The sequence below is a fragment of the Loxodonta africana genome, chromosome 20 (genome assembly GCF_030014295.1).
Source record: "Loxodonta africana isolate mLoxAfr1 chromosome 20, mLoxAfr1.hap2, whole genome shotgun sequence".
NCBI lineage: Eukaryota > Metazoa > Chordata > Mammalia > Proboscidea > Elephantidae > Loxodonta > Loxodonta africana.
The window spans coordinates 51,705,662-51,720,546 of NC_087361.1; the positions used below are offsets into that span (position 1 = coordinate 51,705,662).

General features: G+C 42.8%; 1 protein-coding gene across 2 annotated transcripts in view; it reads left to right on the top strand.

Annotated features, from left to right (window-relative positions):
- MAP3K7CL (MAP3K7 C-terminal like) overlaps positions 1-14,885 on the top strand; it is a 41,305-nt gene that overhangs the window by 12,736 nt on the left and 13,684 nt on the right. For both annotated transcript variants that reach the window (XM_010590329.3, XM_023548484.2), the window contains exon 3: positions 3,454-3,515. In XM_010590329.3, coding sequence (XP_010588631.1) covers positions 3,454-3,515 — 62 coding nt within the window. The remainder of the gene's footprint in view (positions 1-3,453; positions 3,516-14,885) is intronic.

Below are 14,885 nucleotides of genomic sequence, written 5' to 3' on the forward strand. Positions count from 1 at the left end.
TAAGATGATTTGCCATGTTAGAATGGACACGTAGTCCTGCCTTGTACGTAATAGACATTTAGTAAATATTTGGTAAATACATTTTAATAAAACTGTACTTGCACTGCGATTTTTTTTTTTTTGCACTGTAAATATACCTACCAACTCTTCTCATTTTTTAAAATGCTAAATTTGCCAAGTGGTCTCTTGCATAGAAGGAGACCTGTTGGCCCAGCGGTTAAAGCACTTGGCTATTAACCAAAAGGTCGGTGGTTCAAACATACCATCTTCTCTGTCGGAGAACGATGTGGCCGTCCGCTTCCCTAAAGATTTACAGCCTTGGAATACCCCATGGAGCAGTTCTACTCTGTCCTATAGGGTCACTCTGAGTCGGAGTCGACTCGCCGGCAGTGGGTTTAGGTTTTTGGTTTTCTCTTGCATAGCTACTGGACTTTGTGCTTCTGGAGTTGTCAAAACAAATTTAATTGCTCTGAGGAACTCAGATCTAGCATCACTGTTGAAGTGTTTTACAGCGATGTGGCCAAATGTCTGTGGGACAGCTGTGCTGCTACACTGCCGGAGCCCTTTTCCTTCTTCCTTTTGGCCTAGTCCTGTGATTCATCATCCTGCTTTTAGAATACTTGCCTATTTTTAAAACCAGTCAAAGAAGGCAGCCACTGTTTAAAAGTAAACACACTACACATCAGCTGGGAGCAGCTTCGTAAGCAGCTTCGCAAGCCCTGAAATTTCTGGCTGGCCAGGATGCCAGTGAAACCAGGTGGCATCTGGTAGTGAATTGCAGGTCTGGCTTTCAGACTTGGTAGTCTCCTTTCCTCCGCCTTTGGCTTTCTCGTTCCTGCTGCCATCTCCTGCTTGGGTGGATCCTGCTTGATCCATTCCTCAACAGAAGTCTTACTTTGATTTTTCTCTCTAGGTCATGGCAGATTTCTATGTCAATTATACTTCGATGTAAACTCAAGGAACCTAGTCCTAAGGCTATTTATCTGCAAATATCAGCGTGGTCACGTATATGTCCCTCTGCTTGGTGATCTGCCTCTGAATGGTCACAGCCTTGAAGAGCCGGTGGAGCTGTTCCACTCTGCACACACGGAGTTGCCATGGGTCGTGGTGGACTCAGCGGCAACTGAAAGCAACAACACATGGTGTGACTGTAAATGATGGCTTAGATTTCCATAATGATCTCATTATTTCTGAGTCACGCCAGGTATTTGCTATTTACATCAGAGTTGATAACACTGTAGTAAAACGAACGGTTAGCTATTTCTTTCCCTTTCTGTAAGTAAGCAGAAAGGAGTGTGGCTTCAAGGGGAGCTAGGCGGATGAAGTCTCAGGAAGCCTTGGATTGCATTTCTGGCTGTCTTCTAGAACTCTGGAATGCCCAGTGTACTCCAGTACTCTACAGAAATGGTTTCTTCTTCCAGAGTATCTGCTCACGAGTATCAGGATTGGGATGCCAAGCATGATGTGTTCCCATCTGCTCCCTTAATGATTACTAGGATTGGGATACCAAGGCATAATGTTTTCCCGTTCACCTGCTCGAAATCAATCTGGCCTTGAACCCAACAAGCTAGAAAATCGCCATGTCTAGGTTATTGAAATCTTGCTTAAGTAAATGTAAAAGCACCTAAGAGCAAAGCCAGTTTTAGAAAGTATAGTTCTTATAATTATAACTACCTCCAGAAGGTCAGTGGTACCAAGTGCATATTTCTGTCTTGTGTCCAGTTCTTTGCAAATGACTCTGTGGGTTTAAAAAGACTACAGTAGTTGGCAGAATTAGTCACCTCTAATAAGAAGCCCTGGTGGTGCCGTGGTTAAGTCCAGCTGCTAATCCAAAGGTCAGTGGTTCAAACCCTCCAGCCACTCTGTGGCAGAAAGATGTGGCAGTTGACTTCTGTAAAGGTTACAGCCGATGGGGCAGTTCTACTCTGTCACATGGGGTTGCTATGTGTCGGAATTGAATGACGGCACACAATAAGTCTGAATAGGAAGACAGCAATGAAAGGACCTGTGGATTGAATCTGCATGTTTGCTCTTAAGGCAGTCCTCTACCCTGGGGCAAGGGTCTGGTGGCAGATTTCTCAGTTTCTACTGGTTCTGTGACACTAAATAGAGTGCGTCAGTTTAGGCGTCATGGCGCAGATACAAGCACACAGTGGATTCGGATTTGGTGATGCGTTGTCATTTCTTAAGCTACTTTTAAATGAAAACATTATTTTACTACTTTGACTAAAATACACCAGAGACTCTGAAGTGCTGTGACTCTTGAGGTGTTTGGCTGAGGTAATACTCCCCTCATTTGAATTACCTTTCTAGTGATTATCTTCAAAGAAAGGTAATTGCTTAGAAGCCAAGGGCACCTTGTGTACTGTCTTACTAGCAAGCTGGCTCAAGAGAGAGTATTTGTTTCTGCGTCAGGTACAGTCTATCACTTCCTCTAGTTCAAATCGAGTATCACTCAGTTTTTACAAATAAATTTGATTATGCTGTTGAGAACGTGAAAGACATTTCTTTCCTTTCTTCCTTAAAATTTAAAATCTCTTCATTTTTTAAAATTATTCTTTTAGCTTGTATTCTGTCTTAGCATAAGTACTGGAGTTGTTGATAAGGAGGGAATGGAAATGGACTGACATGGACCCTCGCAGAGCCAGGAAAGACACAGGTTCTGAGGACAAGGTGCCGTCTTCTGGCATCAGGGCTGGGCCAGCAGCATGTTCTAGAAGAGATATGGGGATGACTTGGACATTTAGGCCACACTTCTGTCAGGTTTCTTCTGATGGGTCTGAGAGGTGCATTTTCATCCAGCAACACCTTTCTGTTGCCAGGAGGCCTTTTATGCGGCGGAGGACAGCATTGCCTTGGGCTGTTGGCTCTGTCTGAGGTTGGGAGTGCTGCCTGCTGCTGTTTGGGTTGTTGCTGCCTACTGTCTGTAAGTGAGAACAAGGCCCTGCTTAACTGCCTGTTAGTAGTGGTTTGTGGGAAGAGTGGAGAGCAAAACCATAAAAGCTTGCCATACTTGGAGTCATTCAGAGTAGAGCTAACACTTTTTTTTTTTTTCACTAATATGTTATCCTGTCCCACTGAGATTGTTCTGGTCATCTCATCAGCACCTTGTTAAAGCACTTTTCTGCATATCATGTTTTTTTGGTTTGGGCTAACATGGAAATACTAAAAGACAAGTAGTACTTTTTATTGGAGAGCTACCAGAACAAACATTTGAGGATTTTGACATTAGTTTGCAAAATTTGGGGCAGTTTGACTAAGCTGGCCATGTTTCTGTTTGTACTGAAAATGAGTAAAAATGTTCTTTGCATTCTGTCAGTTCTCAAGTGGCAAAATGACCGAAGCAGTATGAATTGATGGCTTAATTATGTAAGCCTAAAGATGGTAACCACAGGACAACTGTCTTGAGAGAAAAGTCTATCTGGTTGAAGAGTCGTGTCATTTTCATTTTAGATGATACACCTCCTGAAGACCCCATTCCTCCGGTCTTCCCAGAACTAGACCAGCAGCTACAGGTAAGGATTTCTCTGAAGTCTCTCTTTTTTTCTCTCCTCAATTTCACAAAGTATAGTGACCTAAGAAGTGATTCACCCATAAGAGGGGGGGCCTTCTAGTCATCAAGGTTTGTATTTCCAGAGCTCCAAAGTCCCTGGGTAGTGTAAATGGTTAACATGCTTGGCTGCTAACCAAAAGATTGGTGGTTCAAGTCCACCCAGAGGAGCCTCAGAAGAAAGGCCTGGTGATCTACTTCCAAAGAGCAAACGCTGAAAACTCAATGGAGTAGAGTTCTACTCTGACGTACATGGGGTTGCCATGAGTTGGAGTCCACTCAATGGAGTAGAGTTCTACTCTGACGTACATGGGGTTGCCATGAGTTGGAGTCCACTCAATGGAGTAGAGTTCTACTCTGACACGCATGGGGTTGCCATGAGTTGGAGTCCACTCAATGGAGTAGAGTTCTACTCTGACGTACATGGGGTTGCCATGAGTTGGAGTCCACTCAATGGAGTAGAGTTCTACTCTGACGTACATGGGGTTGCCATGAGTTGGAGTCCACTCAATGGAGTAGAGTTCTACTCTGACGTACATGGGGTTGCCATGAGTTGGAGTCCACTCAATGGAGTAGAGTTCTACTCTGACGTGCATGGGGTTGCCATAAGTTGGAGTCCACTCAATGGAGTAGAGTTCTACTCCGACATGCATGGGGTTGCCATGAGTTGGAGTCCACTCAATGGAGTAGAGTTCTACTCTGACGTACATGGGGTTACCATGAGTTGGAGTCCACTCAATGGAGTAGAGTTCTACTCTGACATGTATGGGGTTGCCATGAGTTGGAGTCCACTCAATGGAGCAGAGTTCTACTCTGACGTACATGGGGTTGCCATGAGTTGGAGTCCACTCAATGGAGTAGAGTTCTACTCTGACATACATGGGGTTGCCATGAGTTGGAGTCCACTCAATGGAGTAGAGTTCTACTCTGACGTACATGGGGTTGCCACGAGTTGGAGTCCACTCAATGGCAACTGTTTGGTTGATTTAAAGTCAACTTGAGGTCCTTATGGAATATTCCAGGATGTCAAGAACTTATAAAACTAGTTCCTACTTCTAAGAGTTTTGGAAGCCTAGGAAAAAGGCTGGTCCCTGTTCTCCTTTGGTGTGGATGCCTTTGGGCTACTGATTTGGGTTAGCAATTCAGTGATAAACTGCAGAGGGAACTTGTCATCATTTCTAAGACTTCTGGATAATCTTTCTCTACTCCCATCCCCTCCCCAATTCTCTGACAACTTTTACTGTAACATAATTATTTATAGTTAAACCTTCTGAAACCTGGTATGACCTTTGAGAAAATACTCTGTGTACATAGTTTATGGATGATCTATCAAAAGATACCTCATTTTTAGTATACAGAATTATTTGAAAGGAATTAATTTATGACATTTTAATTTTCTTTAGATAGCATGTAATGCTTACAGGCAAAGATGGCTTTGGGAAGAGGTTGTGCCTAAAATACCTGGTTACTGCCCTTGGGTCAGCTGAGCACATGAGTACTTAACTGTGGTCTCAGTTAGATGAGTCCAACAGGGGTCCTGAAACCTGTGTACAGACATTTTGTTTGGTCACCACTTTTTTCACCAAAAAATACTGACTTCAAAAGTCTTTAGAGGGAGGGTCTGGAATCAGTTTCCAACAGGCCTTGATATTCTCTATTATCTTACACTTAACAGCTTTTCCCATTTGTGGGCATACCTGAATAGTCCAGGATAGAACTGTGAAGAACCAAGAATGAGCTCTTATGCAACCCAAGATGGTGACCCTTTTGGCTCGCTCCAGCTCTTATCTTAGTGCCCAGTGCATTGAGTAAACATCTGGAAGCAAATAGATCAGGTTCAAACAGCTCCTGCTCCCCTCTTGGGGTGTCATCCAAAATTCAACCCAGCAGAACTCTGGTTACCTGGCCTTCTTGGCCTCTTAGTCCTCATTCACACTCTTTAGCAGTCCTGGGCCTTGTCATAGCTCTCCAGTGGGAAGACTGTCTACAGAGTCATGCAGATGTTACCGGAAGATTGTCTAAGAGGTGGAAGGCTTGGGTGATGTAAACGGTTTACGTGCTCAGCTGCTAAGAGGCTGGAGGTTTGAGTTCACCTAAAGGTGCCTTTGAAGAAAGCCTTGGTGATCTACTTCCAAAAAATCAGCCATTGAAAACCTTATGGAGCATAATTTTACTCTGACACACACAGGTTTGCCAAGAGTTGGGGTCAACTTGATGATGGCCACTGCTTATTATTTTTTGTCTAGGAGGTGGGAGGGTTATACTGATCCCCACACAATGCTCAAAAGATAGCTGTGTTCTCCCCCCAAATTTCCTTTTCAGCTCAGAGAGACAGGGTCAGCAATTAGCTCCTTTGGTTTCTGCGAACTAACCATATCCCGGAACATCTCCTCTTTTCACCATGGAGAAACAAGCCACCTCTTGCTCATTGTTTCCCTCTGGTGTGCTCACAAGGCACAAGAGTCTCCTTGCTTACGTTCTGCCCTTGCACGTGGCGGGTGTATACATGCTGCTGCTGGGAAGTTGGGGAACTGCAAAATTTAAATAACCATTGTTCCTCAGTCACAGAATTGTTTCCTTTGTTTTACTGTCACCTCAAAACTATTTCACTGTCATGGACGTTAGATGCAAACAAGAGTAAACTTGAGAATCAAACAGTAAAATCATACTCAGGTTCTAGTTCCCTTGTCAAAGTGCGGACCTTTAATTCTAGCTTTTGTACTGATGGAAACATTTTTTCCTTTGGGAACGTTAATAGTCTTCCAGGCTCATGGATCATTCTCCACTGGGTTCACAGCACACATGGCAATTGTCTAAGTAATTTTTCTAGGAAAGCTTCGCTATAGCCCTATGAATTTTATAGCTCTAATTCCATTTGACATATATTAAGTCTATTTAATTAGTTTAACCCAATGAGACTATTTTATCTCCATTGATCCTTAATGAGTTAGATAGTTGAGAGGATGGTTTCCAGCTTGTGGCTTTTGATTCCCCCTCTTCCCCATTAAAATACGGTATCGCTTTATCTCTTCGTGAACCCAGAGAATGTTACCAGCATTACAGCTAAGGCATTTAGTTAGGTGTGTGTTTGTAGAGTGAAGGGCGTGATTGGGTTTGTTACAAACATTTGCCAGTTGCCAAGCCACTGGGTTAGGGTTACTTCTGCCTAGCGCTGTTTCCTTTTACCTTTATCCTACACTCCAGGGCGCAAGTGGCTAAAAATCAAAGGAGTGAGAATTGAGATGAGAAACCTAACACAGAAAATGGCATCTAAAAGCTGATTCTTCTGTCCATCTCAGCAAACTTAAGCACATAAATTTAAGCCATTTTGCAGCAGGAAGCCTCTGTCTCAAAAGCAATGAAAATGCTTTATGGACGAAGAGGAACAATCTGTTCCACGGAGCAGGCTGGCTTTACAATCAGCATCCTGCGCCTTCATCACGCAGTAATGGCTCTTGGAATTTAACCCACTGTCCTAATCCTCTACGGAAGATGTAGAAGTTAGGTTACAAAGGCATAGGAAGTGCCTCGAGGTTGTCACTTTTTGTTTGAGGATGAACTGACTCTTGATTCTCTCTTAAAAGTTGCCTTGTGAAAAAGAGAGGTGCTGCCGGGTGATTCTCACTAGCCCACTCTTCGCACACCCTCAGATTTACACCCAACCAATGCATTTTGGGAAACCCTGGTGGCATAGTGGTTAAATGCTACAGCTGTTAACCAAAAGGTCAGCAGTTCAAATCCACTAGCTGCTCCTCAGAAGCTCTGTGGAGCAGTTCTACTCTGTCGTATAGGGTCACTGTGAGTCGGAATTGACCCGACGGCAACAGGTTTGGTTTGGTTGGGTAATGCATATTGAATACCTACGGGCAATGAGTGTTTACCACAAATGATCTCATCTGATCCTTGCAACATTTATGTAAGCTAACTGTTATATATCCACTCTACAGATAAGAAACTGGAGGTCAAATTTTGGGCTAAACAAATTGCTGTTTCGGAGTAGGAATTCAGGCCAGACCTCTGATTCCAAACCTAGAGAACCCTTCCTCCATCACATCATCTGTGAAATTGATGGGCTACATCAATTACTTTGATAAGTGCAGACTTTTTTTCTTCTTCCTGATTTGCAAGGTTACCGTAACACGGTTATAAGACCTTGTGAAATCTATTCTGGCATTCTGATACTCATGGCACATTCTTACGTGTATTTGTGGATTATGAAGTGCAGCTCTGAAGTATCTATTTGGTAGATACTCTATCGCCAGTTTGGCCCCCGAGATTTTTCCATTGGTTTGCCAAGAATGTGGGCATGTTTGAGCCTGTAATTCATGATGCTTCTATTTTCACAGAAGCCAAAAAAAGCCATGTGCAAGAATAGCAGTGACAAACATTTCTCTTGATGTCTCTATTAATGCAGAATGTTGGGCAAGAGCTCAGGGCAAGGTAGACGTTAAAGTGAACATCTCTTTATAACGTTCATTTGTGGGTCTTGGGCCTCAGCCCAGGGGCAGGTGGAAGGTTGATTGTATCTTGTTCAGATTCCTTTTGAGACCAGGTCTCTTAATCCTCCATGCCCATCAGTGGTAGTGTTTAGGTAGAGCTAATTTAGACCATACAGTCAGAAGGAAGGAGGCCCAATTCTATTTTCACTTCTAAGAATGGATGAAAAACCATTCATTTTCTTTAGGCTTCAGTTTCCTAAGGAGATAAGGGCTGACCTCTCTCTCCACAGTTAATAGCAGAATCTTTTGATAGTCCTGGGGCTTAGGCCAGGATCAAGCTTGTCTTACAGCCTAACCATGTTGTTAATGTTTTGGGGGCTGTACCTGTAGACAATTCAAAGCTGTGCTGTAATGCCATTCTAATTGCATTGGAGTCAGGAATATGTTTTTATAGTCAGGCAGAGCTCTGGTGGCGCAGTGGTTAAGAGCTCAGGTTGCTAACCAAAAGGCTGGTGGTTTGCATCCACCAGCCACTCCTTGGAAACCATGTGGGGCAGTTCTACTCTGTCCTATAGGGTTGCTGTGAGTAGGAATCGACTCTATGGCAATGTGGCCTTTGGTTTAGAGTACATGCTAACAAGTAGATTGTAATAAACTTCCTAGAGGAAATTACAGTGACTGAAGTGTGAGGACTGACATTAGACTGACTTAGATCTGAATTTCTCCAAGACTAGTTTTGTGATCTTGGCCAGGATATTTACTCTCTCTGTTGTTGTTAGTTGATGTTGAGTTGGCCCCAACTCATGGTGACTGTTATGGATTGAATTGTTTCCCACAAAAATATGTGTTGTAAGTACTAACCTCTATGCCTGTGGTTATAATCCCACTTGGGAATGGGTTATCTTAGTTATGTTAATGAGATAGAATTAGTGTAGGGTGTGTCTCTTTTGAGATATAAAAGAGATTAAACAAGCAATGGAGAGAAACAGAAATGGTGAAGAGGGATGCTAAGCCACATGAAGATTACCCAAGAGCAGAAACTCAAAGGGACAAGGACCTTCCTCCACAGGTGACAGAGAAAGCCTCCTCCTAGAGCTGGCACCCTGAATTTGGACTTCTAGCGTCCTAAACTGTGAGGAAATAAATTTTTGTTGGCTAAAGCCAACCACATGAGGTATTTCTCTTATAACAGCACTAGATAACTAAGACAATGACCTTCTGTGTAAAAGAATGAAAGGCTGCCTGGTCCTGCCATCTCCATGATCTTTGATATCTTTGAACCCGTTGTTGAGGCTTTTGTGTGAATCTATCCCATTGAGGGCTTCCCTCATTTTTCCTGGCCCTCTAAGCCTTACTTTCCTCAGCTGTAAAGTGGAGATAACAACACCTATCTCAAAGGACAGCTGTGGAAGTTAAATGTGATAGTGAGAAGATCTAGCAGCAAACCAAAAACCGAAACCAGCTCCCGTCAAATCAATTCTGATTCTCAGCAACCCCACGTGTGCAGAGTAGAACTGCACTTCCGACGGTTTTCAAGGCTATGACCCTTAGGAAGTAGATCACTAGACCTTTCTTCCAAAGTGCCTCTGGGTGGGTTTGAACCACCAACCTTTCAGTTAGTAGTTGAGTGTTTAACTGATTGTGCCACCAGGGACTCCGGACCTAGCACAGTGCTTGGCAAGAAAATTGCTCAATTAAATGTTAATTTCCTTCCCCAGTGACATCATTTATTGAAAGACATATTTAATAATGAGTAATTTACCTTTGCATGTTTAAAATGAAACAAAAGAAACAACATTTTGGATTTTTGGTCTCAGAATACAGGTTCTGATACCCTCTTCTCTTCATAAAGCTGAAGTACTTGGAAAACAATATGGCCATTTTTTTTTTTTTTTTTTGAACCAAATTGAGCAGTGGCTTCAATGCCTCCTGAAGTCCTCCCATCTAAGCTGAGATGACAGTGACAGGTGTCTTTGTGGTACACACTGAACTTTCTCAGACAGAGTCTGGTAAGTCCAGAAACAGTTGTCACCTCCACAAATAAACACTTTCGCAGCTTCAGTTGTGGTCACCAAGCTTGTTATCCGAGAGCCTCCCCAGACACTTCTTTTAGGTCCTGCATCAGCGTCTCACCTGTTGTCTGGGAAATGAAAATGGTAGAAAAGGAAGAAGTCTTAGCATTTCAGGATTCTGCTACTCTAATCTGTGACATCCGGGAATGTGATAGTCTCATCCAAAACACTGAAAACGTTTGCCATTTTCTCTCTCTCTCACATACATTTTGAAAAGTTTCTTATACTCACTCTTTGGCTGTTGCGACCACACAGAAAACCTGTGTTTATGCACATAACTTGGGGCTTTGTGATAGTACCTTTAATTTTTTTTGAGAAGCCCATTTGGGGTGGTCATTAAGGTATGTGTTGTTGGGAAAGTTTGAGAGGAACTTGAGTTATCTTCTCCTTTTATACCAAAATGAAACTCCTAGAAATGCAAACCAGTTGTTGTTGTCCGGTGCAACTAATGTGGCGACCCCATGTGTTTCAGAGTAGAATCGTGCCCCATAGGGTTTTCAATGGGTTGTGATCTTTCAGAAGTACTGATGTGCCACTGGGTGGATTTGAACCACCAACCTTTCAGTTTTGTAGCCAAGCACTTGAAGTGTTTGTACGGTCCAGGGACTCGTAAGTCACTAGAAATGACTTAAATATACTTTACTCCAGTGTTGCATAATGCACAAAGTATGCAGTATAACTTCTCGTGCAGACTTTGGCCACCATTGAGATACTATAGAAATGTCAGTTTTTCAAATATTTTAACAAAATATTTAGAATTTTAAGATAACAGTTTTGAATGTATTGGAATTAGCGTGGACTGTTTTCCTCTCAGGGTTTGTTAATCTTAAGACATTAAAAGGCAAAATAAATTTAAACTGGACACCATCAGCCTCACCCCCCCCCCCCCCAAATAAAGGTAATTTACGCCAGGAATCAAAGAGTAAACATAAAACTTTGTCAGTGACCGTTGCATGTTTAGGTTTCCTAAATATATCTTCTGTGTGGGAGCTAGGATAGGAAAATTAAATTCTTTCATTTTTGAAGTGGATGAAGCTAGTAGTATTTGAAGAAGCCAAGCAGAAAAGGAAATGCTTAAGCCGGCTCTGTCCCTTGCTGAGGGACGCTTGGCTCAGCCCTTTCCCACGGGGCTCCTTCCAGAGAAACGAGTCCATTTGGGGAGGAGCTTGCTATGATCCGATGGCCTGCGGAGAGCGGAGGTGGTATGGAGCGGCTCAATCCAGCATTCTTGGAACAGGACCCTGCGGTTTCTCTCTTACTTCATCTTGTTAAATCTGTCCCGATGATTGGGGTGGATACCAGAGATAGTAGTGGCCACTCGCGGTGCCCTGTAATTTAAAGTCCTCGCAAACCCCACTCTCAGGCAGTAGGGGGAGGCGGAGATGGAGAAAGGGGGTGTGGAGGAAGTGCCCCCTCCTGGGCTCTGACCTCACCCAAGTCCCAAACTGTGTCTTGGAAAATGTGTTTCTAAGTTGGCTTGAGGGTCTGTTAGGAGAATGTCTTAATTTAACCTTCTTAGAACTCTGTGTAGTTTAGGTGCCCAGATACCATCATATTCCACACATGGGAAAGTTTCTGGGAAAAACCAGTTGCCATCGGTCGATTCCAACTCATGGCCACCCCATGTGTGTCAGAGTAGAACTGTGCTCCATAGGGTTTTCCGTAGCTGGTTTTTTGGAAGTAGATTGCTAGGCCTTTCTTCCCAGGTACCCCTGGGTGGAGTTGAACCTCTAACCTTTTGCGTAACAGCCTAGTGCATTAACCATGTGTACTCCTTGGGCTCCGCATTGAGAATATCTAACTTTTTATGTTCACATTAAATATCTTAGGATTCCTTTTCTTTGGAGTGCGATATGTCATCTTGGTGGTACAATGGTTAAAGCGCTCGGCTGCTAACCAAAAAGTCAGCGGTTCAAACCCACCAGTGGCTTTGTGGGAGAAAAGACCTGATGATCTGCTCCCATAAAGATGACAGGCTATGGGGCAGTCCTACTTTGTCATGTAGGTCGCTATGAGTCGAAATCAACTCAGCAGCACGAAACAACAACAGCTAAGCAAGGGGGGAATAATAAATACATATAAAGTGTGAGAGTATGCCATGGAATTATGGAGAAAATAACAAGGAAATTTCCTCCTTCTGATGTGAAAAACATTCACTACCAGTTTGGAGATTATAACTACAAAAATCTCTCTACCAAGAGTAGTCACAACCAAGCCAAGGACATGTGAATTAGTGTTACTCTTATTCCAAGAAGTTAATAGATGTTTTTCATCTGGTTATGGCAAGCGTTCTTTTTAAGTTGGTTTTTTAGTTTTTAATTTGAACATGTGTTAAAACAATCTCAGATCTGTTTACAGCTAATTAATTCATAAGTGCCGGTGTTTTAAATATCAGATTCCTTCAGCCTAGCGGGAGCTCCATTTTTAAAGTGGAAACTTGATACTTGTGCTTGAATTTTAGGAATTTATTTCCTCAGGCAAAATAGTTTATTCACTGGAAACCGTTGAGCATGTGTTATTTCTGTTATTTTGAGGGGTAACAAGAAAATAAGCCAGAGTCTCCCTCAGTGAGGACCTTGTGACAATACATGTCCTCACCAATAACAGTACCAGTTAATGCAGAGTCCATTCCATCTCATGGAGACCCCAGGTGTTTCAGAGTAGAACTACACTCCGTTGAGTTTTCATGGTTTTGACCTTTCAGAAACAGATCACCAGGCCTTTCTTCTAAGGCACCTCTATGTGGGTTCGACCCGCCAACCTTTTGGTTAGTAGCTGAGCGCTTAACCATTCGCATCCCCCAGGGGCTCCCATGGACTCACAAACACCTATTAATTCATTAAGTAATGAAGGTGATCCCTGTGTCTTTTAGAACAACATGTTTCATTAATCTGTAGCTCCATTTTTCATGTTGAATATAAAATCCAAATATCTTCATATTTTTATTCCCCAGAATTCCTGTTGGGACGAGAATTATGTGTTTAAAACAAATTCTTTGATGCATTTCCTGGGCTAGAGTGAATGTCCATTGAACATGCCAATCACTGCTAAGGATGGTGGCTCCTGATGCCCAGAGGCCACTTTGATTTGCTTACAGACAGTTTGGATTAGCCGTGAATGGCTCAGGGTTGTAAAGGGGGGAGAAAAGTGATGTTCTTACAGGAGAAGTGTGAGAAGCGGAAGGTGGGGCAAGGTTGGGTGCAGATGGAAGGAGGCTTAGTTAGGGACCCTGGTAGCAAGGCTTAGAAGAAGGACTTGGACAGATCTAACGAGATCATTTTACAATGCTGTGATGGCTGGTGCAATATAACTTGCCTCCGTGACCTCTTGCTGTAAGACGAAATCCGTGCTGCTCTTTGATGCATCTGTGCAAACTGGGGAAACTTGAAGAGGTGCTGAGTTATCTGTTAGGTCGGGGTGAAGGTGGAGCTTGCGGGAGCTAACGCTAAGGTGACATCTGACCCATTTTACTACCTGGGTTCTAAATCTTTTTGGTTTGGTCTGTATTAACCAGCATTTCTTAACTGTGGGAACTATATTGAAAATATTATTATGTGTAAATAGCATGATCATCCTGCTAAGAGCATATGAGGGTGTTGGGTACATCCTGAAATACAGCCTACCCTTGTGAACCCTTTGCAGCACGAACATGCTACCTATGTTGTTAGCTGCTGTCAAGTCACTTCTGACTTACGGTGACCCCGTGTGTGCAGAGTAGAACTGCTCCATAGGATTTTCAAGGCTCTGATCTTGGGGAAGCCGATTGCCAGGCCTTACTTCCAAAACACCTCAGAAATGAGTTTGAACCACTAACCTTTCAGTTAGCAGGCTGGTGTTTAATAGTCTGTGGCCCCCAGGAACACCTATGCTGCCTATACATAATAATAATTTTAGATATTCCCAAAATTAAGATGTGCCAATTAAAAAAGGGCAAACAAACAAATACAAATGTCTCACTTAATTTAAAAGATTTGCGGGGTGGCAAGCTAGGAGAAAAAAGGGGTCTCTTTTGTTTTGAAAAACATATATGTAAAGTTCAGTTTTTTAATTATAGTAGTAGAAGACATTTTTATCTTGGCTGCTGTCTCTTATATTCTCTTAAGCATGCAGTAGTGTTACGAGAAATCCTGTACACAGAAATCCTAGAACATTTTGACTGTCTTATAGGAACTGTGTTGAATTACTGGTTCAGATACCTACACGTGGCAAGTTATGGACTAAACTCTTATTTGAACTGAGAATAACACATGTGGTTTTCCTAAGGATAGGCACTAGGATACAGAGGGTCTTGGAACCCTCCAGGATGCAAACCCTTTAATGGGGCAGAGATGATCTAATGGCAGCTTGGCGAGGGCGCTCAATTTCATTGCCCGTAACGATTATACCTGGTCATGTGCCAGTGTAACAGGTGAAAATTGATGAGGGGAGGGGTTAGTGAGTTCTAGGATCTGGACTGGAGGAGCCAGGGGTTCTGAGTTCCTTTAGCAACAGCTTTATCTCCTGGGGTTAGTCATATTGTAATACCTGTGTGCTGCTTTTCAGCTTATCTCTATAGAGAAGGAGACAATGGTTCCAGTGGTCTGAGCTTACGCTGTGAATGCGTTCAGGAGGAAGGAGGGAAAGATGTTATGTGACATGATTGTTGTTAGGTTTTTCCATGAATTTTAAGCCTAGGAAATTTCCATCAGGATATGACCAGTGTCCCACATGTAGGTAAATTTTAACCAAATCCACCTGGAATTTCCTTTCCTTTAGAAGATCTCTACTAAAAGGCCTCATAATATAATAAGCAGAAAAGGTTATCCTATGTATCAGTCTGACAAC